This window comes from Zalophus californianus, chromosome 2 (assembly GCF_009762305.2).
Source record: "Zalophus californianus isolate mZalCal1 chromosome 2, mZalCal1.pri.v2, whole genome shotgun sequence".
NCBI lineage: Eukaryota > Metazoa > Chordata > Mammalia > Carnivora > Otariidae > Zalophus > Zalophus californianus.
The window spans coordinates 38,760,722-38,779,669 of NC_045596.1; the positions used below are offsets into that span (position 1 = coordinate 38,760,722).

The 18,948-nt window shown below is 35.4% G+C and overlaps 1 protein-coding gene across 6 annotated transcripts in view; it reads right to left on the reverse strand.

The window, feature by feature from the left end:
- Nucleotides 1-18,948, reverse strand: part of GABRA4 (gamma-aminobutyric acid type A receptor subunit alpha4) — a 71,182-nt gene continuing 52,234 nt past the window's right edge. The window contains exons 9-11 of one of the 6 annotated variants that reach the window (XR_003521048.2): nucleotides 10,277-10,530; nucleotides 5,535-5,607; nucleotides 1-646 (exon numbers count right to left, since the gene is read on the reverse strand). Coding sequence is in view for 5 of the 6 variants with exons in the window: in XM_027600364.2 (XP_027456165.1) it covers nucleotides 9,997-10,530 (534 nt within the window). In the remaining variant the exon portion in view is untranslated. The other 5 variants (XM_027600366.2, XM_027600365.2, XM_027600367.2 and 2 more) reach the window with 5 other exon arrangements.

Consider the following 18,948-nt stretch of genomic DNA (forward strand, 5'->3'; position numbering starts at 1 on the left):
AATGGATGTTTATTTGACTTTAAGAAAACACAGTCGACTATAATGGTAAGAATTTCACACAATTTTTCTTGTGAGAGAAATTAATTTTCAGAACGCACAGGGGATGATAATATAGGTTAGGTAACATTTTAAACAAGTTCATGATTATTGAACCACCTCAGTGGTTTTCTTTTCTTTTTTTTTTTTTTTGACATCTCAGTGTTTTTCATAACCCAGTGGCCAGCAGTGATCTCTGGCTTCCAATTAGTCAGAAAGAAAGTTAACTTTTGACTATTTTACTTCTAACATAACATAATAAAAAAAAAGTTGGTGAGAAAACATAGGGGAAAAAAAAAAACTATTCTACTTCAAAAATGAGCCACGCAGAAATTATTCACCAATTAATCATTAAAACAAATGAAATTAGCATAATATAAACAATTGAAGTAATCCAATTTGAAAAGTCATAATACCTCTACATGTTCCATTGCCTTATTTTTCCTACTTCTCTATTGATACTTGTGTTTGAGAACAGTTTTTTTATTTTGACTTCCTCTTTCTTCTACATTATTCTACGTTCTGTATTATCAATATTGAAAATAAAAGGCAGGCACTTTGTATCTAGTCTTCAGTTCAGCTGGAAACAGGATCTGGTGATCAGTGAGACCTATAGAAATTAAAAAAAAAAAGGATATCAGAAATCATTACACAACAAAGGTGCTACCTACTTTAAATACTAAAATTTAGTATTTAAATAAATATTTAATTTCTATTAAAGAAATGTTCTCATGGGAGTAAGGAATTGCCTTTAGTTTCGGCTGCTATAGAATACCACATTCTAGGTGGTTTAAACAACAGAAATGTATTTATCACAGTTCTGGAGGCTGAAAGTCCAAGATTGGGGTGCCAGAGTGGTCAGGTTCTTCCAGGTTGCAGACTGTCAACTTATCAGTGTGTCTTCACTTGGTAAAGAGCAGAGAGAGGAAGCAAGCTCTAGTGACTCTTATAAGGGCATTAGTCTTATTCCTGAGGTCTCCACTCTCATGACCTCATCTAATGCTAATTACCTCCCAAAGGCCCTATTTCCTCATACCACGATACGGGGGTAGGGTTTCAACATACACTTGTTGGGGAGACACAAACATTCAGTCCATACATGAACAAATACAATCAATATGGAAGGGACTTAATTAATATGTCATAAAAATGAACAACAAAAAAAGAATATTGCATGTACTATGTATTTTTTTTAAAGATTTTATTTATTTATTTGATAGAGACACAGCGAGAGAGGGAACACAAGCAGGGGGAGTGGGAGAGGGAGAAGCAGGCTTCCCGCGGAGCAGGGAGCCCGATGCGGGGCTCGATCCCAGGACCCCGGGACCGTGACCTGAGCCGAAGGCAGACTTAGCTTAACGACTAAGCCACCGAGGTGCCCCCGTGTATTTTATTAGTATGTACTCATACAGGAATGCGTGTGTCTATCTGGGTGTGTGTTGTGGAAAATCCGTGGTCAATTTTTTTCTTTCGGGTACATTCACTTTTTTAAAAGGTACAAACCAAAAGCCCGAATTTTTCTTCAGAAAACAGTTGTTTCAGAATAAGGAGGGTTACATTCAAAATATTTCATGATACATTATAAAATATAAAAACAAAAGCAAAACTTTAATTAAAGGCATCAGAGTGTTCAAAGCACTTCATCTCAACAAAATAAATACAGCTACTATGTTGGGCTAGATACTGAAAAGCATAAGCTCACATATTTTTATAAGTTAACCTCATTCAGCTTCTCAGACATTTACTTTGGTCTCACAAGTTAGAATTAAGTCGTAGATTGCTCTACTTTATTTATTTTGATGCATCAGATAAAAAAAGACATATAAATACATTTGATACCCCTTTGATCAATCAGAATCACGTATGTAAGGTTTTCATTGCACCACCTCAAATATAATGGGTCCTATCACTTTCCTTCATTCATATCACCCACAAAGAATTTCCTAACCATGTAAACTTGGCAAAACTACAATCTGGATGATGGTATTGGTCGTGCAGGGAACTAGAGGTAAGTGAAACCTAGGAATACTAATGAATGAGGCAAGGCTTCAAAAGTGAAATATCAGGGACGCTTGGGTGGCTCAGTTGGCTAAGCCTCTTGACTCTTGGTTTCGGCTTGGGTCATGATCTCAGGGCCGTGAGACTGAACCCTGTGTCTGGCTTCATGCTCAGTGGAGAGTGTGCTTGAAATTCTCTCTCTCCCTCTCCCTTTGCCCCCCGTCAAATAAATAAATAAATAAATAAAATATTTTTAAAAAATAAGTGAAATATCATGTCCAAAACAATACTGTGACCAATTTAAAGGAAGTATACTTATAAACAGAAAAAAAGTTCTTAAACCAAAAAATCCCAGATATTTAAGTTTATTGTTTTAAATTTAAATAGAAAAAAATGCATTAGATACGTTTGTATTTTAAAGATCGCAGAGTTTAGCTCCAACACATTTATCTTAAAATATAAGTATCTGTGATAAAATTTTGTAGAAATTTAAATCCTTTTTATTTTAAATACGCATCCCTTAGTGAAGAACTGAAACCTGAATTACTCCAGACTGTTATGTTCAGATATAAATTTTTTTTTAAGAAGCAAAGGAAGTTTATTACCACGAATAATAAGTTTAGCTTTGAAAAGCAAGAGAAGTTTGCTTAAAGGGCATTAGAAAATCATTTTCTGATGAATTATTTTAAAATACTAAACCAATGTTTCCATCTTTTTAAAACAAATTGCAAAAACGTGGGGGTTAAGGAGTATACTTATCATGATGGAAAAATAAATAAAATGATGAAAAAACAAATTTGCAAAAATAAAATCATAATGACTATGTGTTCTTTACTGTAACATATTGTAGCAATAATCTTAAATAAAATAAAATCATCAGTTTCAGGGGGTCAAATGTGATTTCTATAAGCTCAGGAAGTGTGTACTTTGTAAGAAAACTGTCTTCCCATGAAATCAAAACATTTGTATCTCATCCAAATTTTATACTGTTTAAAATAACATGCTTTATTATTTGCTATTCTGATTGAGCAAGAATAATAAAGCTCAAAGCATAACAAATTTAGTTTTCACGATATGATGAAATATGCATTAATATTTTTCTTTACTCCCATAATGAGGAATATTTTTAATTGTGTAATTAAACAATTTAAAATTATTCAAAGAGCAGGCAGATAAGTTTTTATTCCTCAGTTTGTGCAACACTACAATTGAAAAACCAAACAGAATACTTTATTCCTTCTTCAATTCTCAGCATTTCTAGCATAAAATTGTTAAGGAGTTTTCATCATTAAAGGAGAAACCAGTGGAAAATTTAACCTCCTCTTTACTACGGCCATTCAATGTCTTATAGCATAAAGTATGGCTTCAGCTGAAAACTGGATTTTGATTCATTTTCTGATAAAACTCCCTTAAAATTATAAAACCCTATTTCATCAACCAACAATAATTTTACAGAGCTAGAAAAATGAAAGTTCTGGTTTATTGTATATTTGAAGTAGGAAATGGTATACATAATCAGTAAAATGAAAACAAACATGCTCCACTATATCAGCAAACATCTGCAAGGACGGAATACAGCATACCGGTTCATAAATACAAGAGTGAAAAAGAGTATGTCAGTCAAAGGTTAATTGCAATAATATTTATTTCCTACTATTATAATTTCTTTTTCTCCCCTTAAGGGGAAATGTATTCTATCAACTGTGTTATCACAGATTTAATCCAGGTTTCTTACCTGATTCCAGTAACACCTGATATACAAAAAGGAAAAACCACAGAGCTTTGGTTGTCAGCAAAAGATACTCTGGGCAACCCCCGGCGTAACAGAAATACAAATGATCGATGGTGATTCAGTGGAAGATGGTGAAATAAAACCATTTACAATTCACCGTTCTCCTATGAAACCCTCCCAAAAATAACATAAATAATGAAAAATTGAAAAAAAAAAAACAAAATGAAACCACATCTGTAATTATAAGTAATCGACAACAAACGGTGATAAATAGCTTTCAAACAGGGACACATTTTTGCACTAATGGAAGACACGACATTCACTGGCACATATCTTAAGAGAGGATCTAGATTTCACTCCGGAGACATTCTTCAAAGACTGTTCAAAGCCACCATGAGATGGAAAGAGGACAGGCAAGAAATAAACAAAATCTGTCTTTATAGAATTCCAGGTACATATCCCCAAATGGTGGAATATGGGGATAAGGAAGAAGTTGCTGATAGACTGTATTTGATAGTTGTGAAACAGCGTGCTGGGTAAAACAGATGACTAGTGTGAACGCGGGAGACAGGAGGAAGGGGAGAAAATCACTAGAGTGCTAACAACACCGAGAAAGGAAAACTGGGAGATTTTTACACCGTGAGCCACGTGGAACACCAAATGTCAAAAATAGAGAAAAGTATGGTCCCTGGGCAGAAGTTAAAACAGATTTGGGGAGATGGGCTTGAAATCTGAAATTTAAATAGCTGCTGTGGGCTGCTCTGATTCATTCCCTGCCACTTCCCACATTGAGTTCAGTAAATAGCTGGCTTCATTCAGTGATTAATAGAAAGAAATCAGCCTGAAACACAGGCAGAGGAAGCAGAAACACAATAAAAACGCAGGGGAAGTTCATACCAGAGAAAATTTTTTTTTTCGGGAAACAGAGGAAAAGTTTATATAAAGAGTTATTTGTAGTCTCAAATTACAGACATGATCTCATTAATAGAAGAGTGAGAGGCTCAAAGAAAAGATAATGTTTTAATAGATTCTAAAAATAGTAGAAAGAAATGAAACAAATGACATGGCACAGACCAAGAAAGCAATGGAAAAGAGTAAAACCATTATGAAATCAAAAATTACATTAGAGGTTACAAACTAAAATAAACACAACTGAAAACTCACTTGGGTTATGGTTAACAAGAGTTGACAAATTTATAAATACAAAAGTGATTATAAGAAATATTATATATAGTACAGAGGCAAAAGAGAATGAACATAATTAGCACTTAGAAAGAAAAATTATTTAGACAAACTATAGGGAAAAAGCTTTCCTGAAATAAAGACTGAAATGTGGAACAAAAACACACAGAGTCCCCAGAATCTCTTGCTTTATTCAACACTGTCTAAATTTCAACAATCTCTCCAGTTTTACCTTAGTATTTTTAATCTTAAATTTAGACAAAGGTAGAGTCAATGTTTTTCTTTTATTATTTAACAATATTCATTTATGAAATATTTGGCTCCTAAATTTATAAAACTGCCTTTTAATCAATCACTCACTCTACTCTTCTATACAACCATATCTATACAGAAGTATCTGGCCTGATATTCATGAAATATTAACACTTTCTTGGGGGTGGGATTTTGAGATTGTTTTTAAATTTCTGTAATGCCTATCTTCATTTTTAACAATTATGTATCATTGTAACAAATGACAATGAAGTCATTGGGATTTAAAAGAAGAAATGAAATGCCAAGATTAACAGAGAGAAAAGAAAAATGAGACCTCTCGATTCTTGTATGATCTCCAGATTTGTGGCCCTCTGTTCCATAGCTCATACAGCAATCAAGTGAGTTCTCTAAAACAGAAGCATAGCATATTCATTGTCATCTTACTATCTTGCAAGATCTTCAATAAATTGCCACTAGTCCAGGATCAAGTCTAATTTCTTTAGTAATTTACACAAAACTCTCTAATCCAGCTCCAGCAGGTCTTTCCAGCATCACCATCTTTCACTTCCCTGAATTCACCTTCCCTCCTACTGCTTGGAATAATTTGTAGTAAGAGTTCTTCATGCTTCAGGAGGTGGTAAAAATGTGCTCTTGTTTGTTTGTTTGTTTGTTTGCGGAAGTCAGCAGAGGGGCTGAAACTCCAAATTATTCCACACAATTCAGTTCAAAATCATCTCTGTGAAGCCTTCCCTGCCATCGCTCTTTTTCCTCCTCATAAACAAAGTTATAAAATTACGTGCATCATTTTCCACCCTCTGAATCAGTGCCAAGCTGAACAATATTAAAGCCTGATGCAAAAGAAAAAAATATGTTAATACTAATCTTATATTTATTTAAAATTTAGGTATTTCGTTAATCATAAATTTTTGTGTGAATTTTGATTTTTAAAAATATTCTTTCAAAATATTATTTATCTTGATTATTAAGGTTTTTGATGCCCCTCTATATTTTTTGTGCTTTAGGTGAGGGTTCATTCATATCACCCTAGTCTTAGTCTACTCTGTAGTGCTGAAGCACTTATTACACTCTATAGTTACCTTGTCTACACATCTATTATCACTACCAGACTGGGACCACATAAAAGGAAAGGAACCAGTTTCATTTCTCTGTGTATATCTAAAAATGAGCATAGTACCTAATATGGAGCAGGAACCCAGTTAGTAAGGATGAATAAATACCCAGACAAGAGAAATAACCAAATTCTTTAAAGAATAAAATCTTCCACACGGGAAAAAAAGCCTAATCTAAATGGAGATGGGTGTTTGTTTGTTTGTTTTAGCTTTGTTTTCTTAAGGTTAGGGAACCTTAGCTTGAATCAAGTCATGAGCTTAAAGTAATTAGGCAGTGAAACTAAAATCAGGTTTTTTTCCCCATGAACATCTATCTGTGGTACAAAGTTTTGAGTGTATCTATTCCAAGAAATGCCTGTATTTAGCCTACTATGAGAATCAGAAGATATTAAAATTAAAAGAAAGTTTAGGTAATATTTAATCTTCCCACCCTCTTATAAATAAGGAATCAAGCCTAGCAAGGTTAAGTGACTCCTTTAAAATCACAATAGAGTCAGAACTTGAAATGAGGTCATTCATTTCTCCACCTGGTGTTTTTCACTGGAGGTTATTGACCGGTCTAGAAGAGGGGACCGTTGGAAAACAGTGAGTGAGGAGTGGGGATTTTTTCTAGGTCAGGCAGAATTGACCAGCTCATGGGTAAAATAAACCACAAATTTTTACTTATGGCTTGAAACATGGTCACTGTTAAGGTGAAGTGATTGAAAAATGACCTTTCAAAGTTAATTCTGGCCCCTTGCTTTTGTCTTTGTCACCCGCCTCTCTGTGATTCATTTTCATCGGTAAGAGAGTGGCTCTACTTTACACCGACTCTAATTCAAGATTTGTGGGGTGCGATATAAAACATACACTATTCAAATACTCTGTATATGAGCAAATGCAAGTCATTTTTAACTGCAGATTAATCATATAAATACACTATTATACTCGGTCATGCCTGGAGTAAATTGGAAGTAATTACGTATAAGGTCCCACTTGGAGTTGAAAGCTAGGATATAGATACTGGTACTGAAAAAGACAGTTCTGAATTTCATCTTTAAAAGATAAGACATACATAGTTACCATTCTCAGCCAGAATTCTTCTTCACAAATTGCCAAGACTTTGAGCTCTCCTAATGACTCTTGTAAGATTTGCTAATAGTAAAAAGTGACTGGTTCTTCACAAAAGTGTTTTATTTAACATAGCTCTAAGTTATTGGGAAGATAGCAATGATGACCAAAATAAAAAATGTAGTCATGACTTGATTTGATGAAATTCAGTTAGGGAAAATAAACTATGCATGATTATGATTAGTATCATTTTGTGCAAATGAAATAATTCCTTTTTTACTAATGATTAGACTTTCTGGTCAATTTATTCTTCATACTAACAATTAAGAATTCCTTAGTTAATTTTGCCCTTTCTCTTCATTTGGCCACCTGATTTATTTTAAAATCTTCCTCATATGCAAAGAAGAAAACTATGGGTTCACCTGGATCCCTAGGCTGCAAATCTAATATCACTAATTTTTACCCCTTTAAAATCTGTAGAATTTATAGAAGAATTTCTTTTTTAAAAAGGAAAGAAGCCAGTAAGATATTTCTTAAGAATAGGCCAATGGATAAGCAAGGAGTATATTCCTCAGTAAAGAAATAAGGTCATTTCATTGGAATAATAAGCAATCATAGCTTCCAACAATAATTTCAAGCATTGTCCTCAAGGCTAGAAATCTACTCACATTCATAAAATAACTTATGATAAGCTTTTTTTTGTACAAGTACTCTTTATTAAACATATACATATATACAAATTTTATTTGGCCTCATATTACTAGCATCAATTTATAAGTGAGGACTTGGATTGGATGATTTTAAAAGCATCTTTCAGCCTTAAAATTGTTAGTGATTCTAGGACATACCTAGAGTGATAGCCAAAAAGGAATTCTCAGATATGACTCACAATTAATATTTGGCATTTGCACATTTTATAGTTCTCATATACAACCATTCCAAGGCAATGCAATAACTGAAAAACTAATGGCAATTATTTAATGTCATTTCTTTTCTAAAAAATAAGAGATTCTGCTTAGAAGGTGGTCATTTTTATGAAAATGTTCCCCCAAACATCCGGAACACATTCATTCACACAACCCAGATCAGGAAGAAAGAAATATAGAAGAAAAATCTGGAAGCAACACAACAAAAAACTAGACCTAGATTTAGTGTCATAAGACAGCTGCAAGAAATTCAATTAAGTTGTTAAGCCTAAGTAATGAAAAAGAAAAGTTAGTACATGAAAACCCTGATAAATTCTTTACCAGAGTCAGTAGAATCTTACCCCTTGGCTATGATCTTTCTTCTTTACTCCATTCCTTTGCTGCTCTTTTGATTTTAAAATACTCACCTTCGTTATGAAACCATACAAAAACTGCCCTCCCCCAAAACACTACACTTCCCAGAAATACAAAACTACTGACACAAAAACTTTCCAGAAGATTAGCATTTCATCAGCCATATAGACCTATGTTGGGAAAAACATCTAAAAGGCCTTGTATTGAGTTCCTAATTCTGATGATTTAATGGTTCTGATCAAATTCTATCCTACTATTCTGATCAAATTTGAGACAGATAATTGATATGATCTTATAGTGCCCAGATATCTTCTCTTAGGTACACAGTGCTTCTTATTTAGAGAACAATCTGTACACATTTTCATTATATTTTGAAGTGAATTGCTGAAGCTGTGCTAATGTGTTACCCGCTATAATATAGGAGAAACAAATATTTTCAATATGCTCTCAGACTCTAAATAAATTTCTTCCATTAAAGAATGCAATGTCCTCTGCTAGTTTATGGTTCGTTAGCATGCACTGATTGTTCTACTATTCAAGTAATAGCGTAGATAAAGGTGAAAGAGCTTTCCTAGAGAGAGTGTCTAGCTTAGTGCCTGGAACACAGTAGGCTCTGAATAACTATGTGTTAAAGAATACATAACTGAATGAACTACTGTCGAAAAGAATTCATACAATGAGTTAAACTTTGGCTCAAAGCACAGATTTTCAAGTCAAGTGTTAAGTCCTGTTTGGCCAACGTAAGACAGGGAACACATCTTCCCTGGTCTCTGTTTTTGTTTTTGATGCAGCAGAGGTTTCACTCATTGGTCAGTATTTGTTTTGTTCCATTTCCTTTTAAAAATGTTTCATTTAACAAGAAAAGTCCTTTTCTTGCAGATACTAGAAGGATCTCCAAAGGTCACCTCATATGATATCTGATAAACAATTCTGATTAAGGGCAGTGCCACTGGGAATTTAGGGTGGTTGGTTGGTATTCATAGTGTATATGAAAAAATGTCGTAGTCTGTTTTCAAATTTCAGTGTGTAAGTATGTACCACGTATCTCTAGCAGCCCTATTTCTCTTGTCCCAACTTTCCAGGATGGTCTGCAATTCATCTAATTTGAATGCTGAACTGACTCTATTCAAAGCATTTTTCTGCAGTGAAAGATGGCTCACTCTCTCTTCACTGAGGAATGAATTAACTCTCCCAATAACTGGCTTGAATTTTTTCAATGTAAAAATTACATAGACTTTTTATTTTAATAAAGAACAATGGTTTATCTTTAAAAACATTTAAAAAGGCATTCTGCATTAAGTTCATCATCTTTTAGGAAACTACTCTAGCAACAAAATTACATTAGACTTTCTGATTTCTCCATAGTGTCCTTAGATAAATAAACAACCCAATAGACCATGTTAAATGCCCCAAATGTTACTGGAAAGAGAATGCGGGCATATTTGTCTATTTTGCTTGTGCCAGATCCAGGCGGTGGTGGAGCAGAGGGAGGAGTGGTGGCTGACAACTTCCCAGGAGCCCCTATGGTATTAACGGTGGTCTTAATTCGCTCCAGTCTCGATCCGAACACACGGTGAGTAGAAGCAGATCCAACGGAAGCCTGTTGGGACACATACCCAGTTCTACGAGGAGTAGAAGGAGGAGCAGATAGAGGTGCCCTTGCAGCAGATATCGTTTCCGCTGCATTTGCATGGCTGAATGGGTTCGGACTGGAAGCTAAGTAAGACTTCGATGTGGCTTCAGAAGATCCTTGAAGAACTGTGGAAGATTTGCTCGAATGGTTTCCCACCTCAGTTCTGTTGCCAACATCAGATTCAGAGTGAACCGAGGCATTTGATCTTTTCCTCATGTTCAGACTGGCATTTGTGTTCTGAAAGGGTATATTAAAAATTACACTGATTATGTAATGTAGATGTATATGAAATTTAAAGGGATCAAATAATTAAAATTCATTGCTTCTATAAAATAAGCTGTTATTAATATGCTCTAGCCACCCAGCTTGATGTAAAAGCTTAAAAATACCTAACTAAAAAAGAACATGAATCTATTTGAAACTCTGAATCAAAAATCTTCTATTTCAAAATATTGTCCGCTTTTATAAGTAATCAGAATTTAAATCTATAGAAAGATTTGGCTTTTAGAACTATAAACTAGACTTATGCTTGATTTAATTTTAGGAGTCCATGATGATAGCAGTACAACTTCTTTGTTTAGTTTTATTGTAAATCATATTCTGTGATAGGTTGTATATCCCTCAGTGAGTTTTACATATTTTTTTATAAACAGGAGGAACTGTACTTACTCTTGTGCACAGAATAACAATAATAACCATCTATATGTGCACGACATTCCTTAAAAAAAGCAAACTCCAAAAGCTTAAATTTCCAAAACCCTGAAATTTATTTTCATAATCTTACATAGGCAATAATACACATTATTATAAAATCTGGCAATCCTAATGCATTTTATTTTTTCATCACAATAATAAAAATGCAAAGGAGCATTAATTTTAAATAAATGTTATAGTAGACATATAAACAGCATCACCATACCATTGCATAAATATCTGAATTCAAACTACTTACCAAGAAAGGGTGTTTAAATCAAAATGGAACTCACTATTTTCCATCAAATTACTTTATGTGTAGAACAAGACTATATTTGAATACAGATGCATAATAAAGATTAAAATTAATTCTCCTTATATTCTGGCAGGCATGATAAATAACTGGATAGCTAACTATAGATTGTCCATGCTAATGAAGGAAAGCAATGCTCAAATGATTCCCCAAATAGTCATGTCTGTCTTTAGAATATACCACGATTTTTTTGTAAAAACATTTCTTCCTTAATTATGTTTATCCTAAGCTGCCTTAGGATAGTTGCCTTCTATACCCTCTCCCCTTACCATTTTATGAAATACATGGTAAGTGAGGAGATGAAGAAGGAGAGGAAGAAGACCAGCGCACAAGTGGGTGATTAGAAGGAGCCAGCCTACAGGAATATCACAGATAATATCATATACAATTGACTGACAGCTCATTTTACAGAGACATGTTTATTCTACAAATATAATCCTTTTTCAAAACCACACCCATCAAGTCGGTTGAAAGTGTTTAATCCGTATCTAATGTATTTGTGGATTATGACTTCAAATTTGCTAAGTAGAGAAAGAATAAAAGCCTCACAAAATATAGAGCCAAAGTAAGATATGAGAGGTTTAGAAAGTATTCTTTATGTCCGTCTGGAGTATTCTCCTAGGCAGGTTCAGTTGAACTCATGAGAAATTGTAGTCTGACATATGGCACCTAATTTTGGTGGAGACAATTGAAACTAAAATTGACATCAACATAAAAGCTAAAGATACCATTATTTACCCTGAAATTTTCCTCTACAAAGCACATTGTAGATGTCAATTAATCCTCAGATTTTGAGTCCTTTTTTACAGAATGGAATAAGTTAATCGGTTAACATTAATTTTGAAATGTCATACATACAGTGAAGAATATAAACAAGAAGGTATATCCACATTTAAAGAGCTTACGCGATCACTGACAAGATGCATACCCACACACATGATTCAAAGTAAAATATAGTGAATGTCAAACTAGTAAAATGCTCAACATACTAAGAAGAGAAGGGAAGAGAGGAATAGCAGACCAATTAAACAAGCAGGAAAGAAACATGTTTTCAAATATAATCTGATATTTGCATACTGCTTTCTTCCACAAAAAGTTAGGCCGCCCGTAATCTTTAGAAACTCATATTTTCCCCAAAACTAAATTCTAAGAATCAGAGACTTCCACTTCTGGCCAAAATTGAGTTAAAGGGACTAAATTTACTCTCCTGTATGAAATGACAGGGAAAAAAAAAAAACTGGACAAAACATGTGAAGCAATTGTTTTGGGTTTTTTTTCAAAGATTTTATTTATTTATTTGAGAGAGAGAGAGCACACAAGCAGGAGGAGGGGCAGAGGGAGAAAGAAGCAGACTCCCCGCTGAGCAGGGAGCCTGATGCAGGGCTTGATCCCAGGACCCTGTGATCATGACCCCACCCGAAGGCAAACGCTTAACCGACTGAGCCACCCAGGCACCCAAAGCAATTGTCTTTTGAAGACACTGAGCATTAGACAACATAGAACCATAATCTTTGAGAGAGAAGAAACAAACGAAAGCAAATCCATGCTGTAGAACAGGAAAGGAGAATCCAGGAGAAATACGACAGATTCCCTGAATTGAGGACATGAGCTGAGAATCTGGGGAAGTCAAGGTGGCTAGCATTTATAGGAAAAAGTAACAGGCAAGTGTATGCTAAAAAAGGTGAGAGAGAGAGAGAGAGAGAGTATGCTCCAAAAATCTGAGTCTCCATTGACTATTGCACTAAGCCCAGATCAGTTTATGAGTATGAAGCACTACCCAAGGCTGCAAAAAGAACCCCCTAAAAGGATTAGAAGAAACAGTACTTGGAACACACAAAACTAGGGATAATGCATGTTCCCACCAGCCAGACTGTAAAATCTCACCATTCGTGTAGCGTTTGGTAGAGTACGAAGAAGGACCTTGCTTCAGTAATATGGAATAATTAGCCCTAAACACAGCTCTAGTCCTGCTGAATGAATTTTAAAAGTAAGAACTGAAAGGATGAAATTCACTCTAAGTGACTTAGGTGGGCCCCAGAAAAAAGTACAAGAACACTTACAGGATCTGTCTTCTTTCCCTCTAGGTCTGCAACTTTCTGCAACTTCCTGAAATCCCAACTGTGAATCATGTTCTGTATCGTTGATTAAATACAGAAATTGCAACAAATTTTCCTCCTTCTCCATATTCATATTCATGCCCCCTTGTGACATGAATGTCCCACTCCTCTCCCATCAAGAGATGGAGTTTTTTTCCCTACAGGCTTCCTTATAACTTTCTCTGGCCAACAGTATGTGGTGGACATGATGGGTGTGTCATTTTTGTCTTAGCCTTAAGAGTTCTTGCTTGCTTCCACTCTCTCTCAAAACACTGCCATCAACACCACTAGAACAAGCTAGGACTAAACTGCTAGAAAGATCCTTTGGAGCAGAGCCAGTCATCCCAGTGAGGCTATCCTAGGTCACCCAACAGTTAGCTGATCACTAGACACCTGAATCTGTCCCAGCTAAGAGAGGATGAACTGCCCAGCCAAGCCTAATCAAGATCAACAGAACTTCCCAGTTAACCCATAGACTTGAAAGCAAAATTAAATGTTTATTGTATGCCACTGAAATTTTGTACTTGTTTGTTATGTAGTATTGTTGTGGCTCTAGATAACATATATAGTCCAATTAAATCAAGGGTCCTAACAGAAGATATTGCCAAACTTATTGTGAGGGGGGGAGTTCTCAAACATTCTGGGGTAAGTAGAAGGCTGACCTGCCCAGAATTCATCGAAGACCATTAGGAGGCCCTGTTGACTAGCTCCATATACTAGCTAAAGGACCAAGATATTTTGCCCTTTATAATCCCATTCTTAAAGAATAACAGTATTTTAAAACTGGGAGAAATTCTAAAATTCCAGCTCCCCATTTTAGGTGTAGAGGAAAGTAAGAACAATAGAGGTTATGACTGGCTTGAAGTCATACAGCGAGTTACTTACAGAGTGTTTTGCCATGTTATATAGCCTCTTGATAAACAAATGCAGAGGAGCCATTAAAGAACTTAATAAACAACACCTATCTATTTGAGGCAGTTAAGTATTTGTAATAGTTAAGTACGTTGTTAGAAACTGATTAAAGACTTGGAAATCAGAAAAGAGTACAGCATGTCCTTTCAATGTCACAGTGGGGCATTGTTTAACAAGTCCACCTGAGGATTATTAAGCTTGTAGGGAAACTCACTTGAGTGTGATTTTGCTATTTAATATTGGATTTGAGTGCAAACACTGTGAAGTTACGTGTTAACTTGTGGCTTCCTGTCCAGTAGAAAAGACCACCAAAGGTTGTTATGGTTTGGTTGCCCTGTAGGATATTAATCACTTCTATATCATACCTAGTATTTATTGTAGTACTCCATTTTTTTAAATGGCTACTTATAATCATTAAGAAGATTTTGAACCTGTTTTACCATTTATGTGGTTCCCTCATTAATTAATGAGTTGGATAAAACTTCGGCAGATGTCCATTTCATATTTGTATGATTTCTCTGTTTGATGGTTTGAAAATTATATTCCGACTGGATATACTATATATTCTCACAACATCTACTATTAGACAAGTTATAAATATCGAAGAAATTAAGCATAGACTTGAAGAACACACCTGGAGAAAGAAAGTGATCCCAAGCCAAAGAGATAGGATCCATCTAAGGCGACTGGAAAAAAAGAACCAAAGAAGCAAGAGACTTCATGAAAATGGAGGGAGTGGTATGAAGTGTGCCACTAGGATTACCACTCCACAAAAGATCAAATCTTTTTATTCTCGGTTTAAAACTATTAGTAAGCTTCTAGAGTACAAATACTATCTTATTAATCACTCTAGGAGAATGCACACATCAGGCACCTACTTCGTTTTTTAATACATTTCATTGAAACAGATATATTATGGAATCAAGGTTCTTTTTCAAATTAAAAAAAATGAAGAGAAAATGTCAAAAATCTGGCCTCCAGATAACCATTCCTTTGTTGATGGGGCAGATTTCTAGAATGTTGCAGACAGTGCCTAAGGTGTATGTTACCTTGATGCAATCCCAAGTCTGACTAAAATTGCCTAATGAGTCTCAGTACTCTATATATCAGAACCCACATAAAGGAAAGCAGAATTAGACTGATTTGCGGCTTAAATCTGTGCTTCCTGTCAAGCAGCCAAATGATAAGATATTTTGTACTGATGTCCCAAGGACTACTATGTAAAAAGTAGTTGTCAATTTCCATGGTGCCAAACCACAAAAGGATTGAAAAACCTGCTGGCCCACGTGGCACAGGATTCACTAGGAATACTCTTCACACAGACCTCGAATTTTGGAAATTTGGAATTTTGTGTCAGAGTGATGTAATGTTGAGACTTGAGTGGCATCATCAGTATTCAGCAGACACGCGGTGGTTACAAACAAGAAAAGCACCTAAGCTTCATTTGAATTTTAAAAAATGACTGAGTTTGAAATCATTTTGTCATTAGTCACAATAGCCCAAAGCAAGGAAACTGGTGGGATAGAGACGCGAGGTGGCAGACTCCAACATTCCCAACAAATGAAAGCAGCAATGGGAAAACAGGCGCACATCGGAGCAATTCGTCAATCATGACTGATCTGACACAATTTCCAAAGAAGTATTATCAACTGCAAGAAGAAAATTCATCTCCACTTATTACTCCAGCAGCAGTGAGATAAAGTGACCAAGATGAGCTTTGCAGAATACACATTACATTCACCTTGCTTGCTTGAGAAGCTAATGAAGTTTAATAAAATGTAATTTAACCCTTCCAAATTAAAAACAAACAAGGCTAATAATGAACAGGTTTATCTTCTAGAATATCAATGAGTCAAATGTTTAAAAAAAAACCCAATAACATGAAAACATTTGTTCCAGGCCATTCTGACAGGACTTCAGCCACACATCTTATTTAATAAGGAAACAAACAAGTATGGTAGAGCAGCTGAAACTAAACTCCAAGGTAATGATTTACTGAGGATTATCAGTAGTGTTTTTAGAAAATGCTACCGCATAGAAATGAAAAACATCCCCTCCAAATAAATATGCTAAGTATTTCATAGTTACCGGAGGACTCGATCATACATTGAACAACAAAATGCATAAATGAAAATGCTGAGTTCTCTGTTTATTGTATTTCATTTTCTCCCAATGTTAGCATTTAATTCAATGTTTGTATTTCCATAAGCTATGAAAATACTACTTTCAAAATCAGGCACTGGGATAAAAAAAATTATGTCTTCAATTTGAAAGTACCAGAGAACAAGCCCCTACAGAATTTATTCATTTTGTCTTTACAGGTTTAGAAGCTGAAAGTTTAAAATATCAGGATTTCATATAGACATGCAGTGTGGTGGTGAATTTTGCTTCATAGCGATTGCTAGTGCTTCTTTTTATTTGCCAATTAAATATATGGCCCTAGCAGAGGAAATCTCTTTGTCCCAGCTTTCACTAGTCAGAGCAGAAGCTCTCAGTTTGATCAAGTGAACTTGACTGAATGCTACTGCAATTGCTGTGAGAACCGCATTCACCAATGCTTCCAACATAACCCTGGAGACGGTAGAGGGCAAAGGGCCCTCCACTCATTTTATCCAAATGCAAACACTAACCTGGATGAATCTTTTCTTGCTTATTAATGAAAAGCAGCATTATAGTCATTCTAGGTGTTTATAAGAATAATCTGGGGGGCAACGGGGGGAATCAGTTGGTTAAGCATTCGACTCTTGGTTTTGGCTCAGGACATGATCTCAGGGTCATGAGATTGAGCCCCATGATGGGCTCCATGCTTAGCAGGGAGTCTGCTTGAGATTCTCTTCCTCTCCCTCTTCCTCTGCCCCTCCCCTGCTCCTAGGTGCACGTGCGCTCTCTCTCTCTCTTCCTCTCTCTGAAATAAATCAATAAATCTTAAAAAAAAAAATAACCTAGGAGCTAGTTAAAAATTCAGTCTCTGGCCTATTTGCAGGAAGCCTTATTTATCAGTTATGTTATTACTAATCATCAGAGATCAGAAACTGGGAAACACTGGCTAAATAATTAGGATTATGTACCCCCCAAATCAGACAGACCTGGATACAAGTATTGAATTTGCCTTTTACTAGCTGTGAGATATCTGGCAAGTTATTTAACCTCTTGAAACTTCAAAAATCCTTGCCAAAACAGGAGTAACAAGGGTACCTTCCTCATAATGAATAAATAAAATAATGCATGTAAGGTACTTATAATGTCTAGCACATAGTAGGCATCAAACAAACATTATACAGAAATAATCCAGCAGAAGGCAGGTAATGAGATTCTGTCCCTAAAAGAAAAAGGTATACCATTCTTAATAAATCCCTATGGTAAATAAACTTTTAGAAGATATTTTCTGGGTTTCTATAAAAATATGGCCACCATTTCTAATAATCAGAAAGGTAGAGAAACACTGAAGCAAGGGACAGTCTGTGGTGTAAGCGGAAGTCGGCCAGAAATAGGATGTTGCTGGACAAAATGAGAAATAAATATGAGGAAATATAAAATTAAAACTAAATCTCGAGTAAATGGGAGAATTAACACTATAGTAAATCCTATAACTTATGACATAGGACAAATATAAAAAGCTCTTCTAGGAAAAAAACAGCAACAGCCGCAGCAATGGTTAATTTTTGCTGAGTGGTTCTTCTACAACTGGCACTCAGCTAACATGCTTTTAACTAATTGGCTGCCACAACCATATGTCATACTCCATATAGGAACAACTATAGCCACGAGTATTTCAATGTGCAAAAATGTTGTGGGTTATATAACAAAGGAATCTCATGTATTAGATCACTGGTCTCTTTCTGGAACTTTCCAACTGTTAGTAAAGTCCAAAGACTAGTCATCAGGGAAACAGCAAAGACTGGAGGAATTGATGTAATCCAACCTCGAGGAGGATATTCACACCACACTATGCCATGAAAAGACATACGCAGAACATTGGCTCAAAATGAGAACTTTGGCAACCTAGTTTGGCTGGCCCACTTTCTAAATATAATGGAATATTAAAAAGAATTGTATCTGTGGATATATTGTTCCGGCACTATAGTATCACTCTCTTTTATTTCTTATTTCAATTACAGAAGTCAAAAGGACTTTCTTCCACATTTAAGTTGGATGTAGGAAATGGGGCAGTGAAAGCACTAGACTTGGGATAGTAGAAGGCAACAAATGTCAAAGAAGGTAAAATAATCAAAACATTAAGAGGTTTTAATCATTACTATAGACTGAACTGTGTCCCGCTCTAAATTCATATGTTGAAGTCCTAACCCCCCACCCTGGGACTGTATTGGAGATAGGATCTTTAAGGAAGTGATTAAGGTTAAATTAGGTCATAATGATGGAGCCCTGATCAGATAAAACTGGTATCCTTATAGAAAAAGAGACACCACAGAGCTCTTTCTCCATGTCAAAAGAGGATACAACAAGAAGGCAGCCATCTGCAAGCCAGAAAGACAGCTCTCACCAGAAACCAACCCTGCTGGAATCTTGATCTTGGATTTTCTAGCCTTTAGAACCACGAGAAAACACATTTCAGTTGTTTAAGCCATCCAGTCCATGTTATTTTTGTTATGGCAGCCTGAGCCGACTAAAGCAATTCTCTAA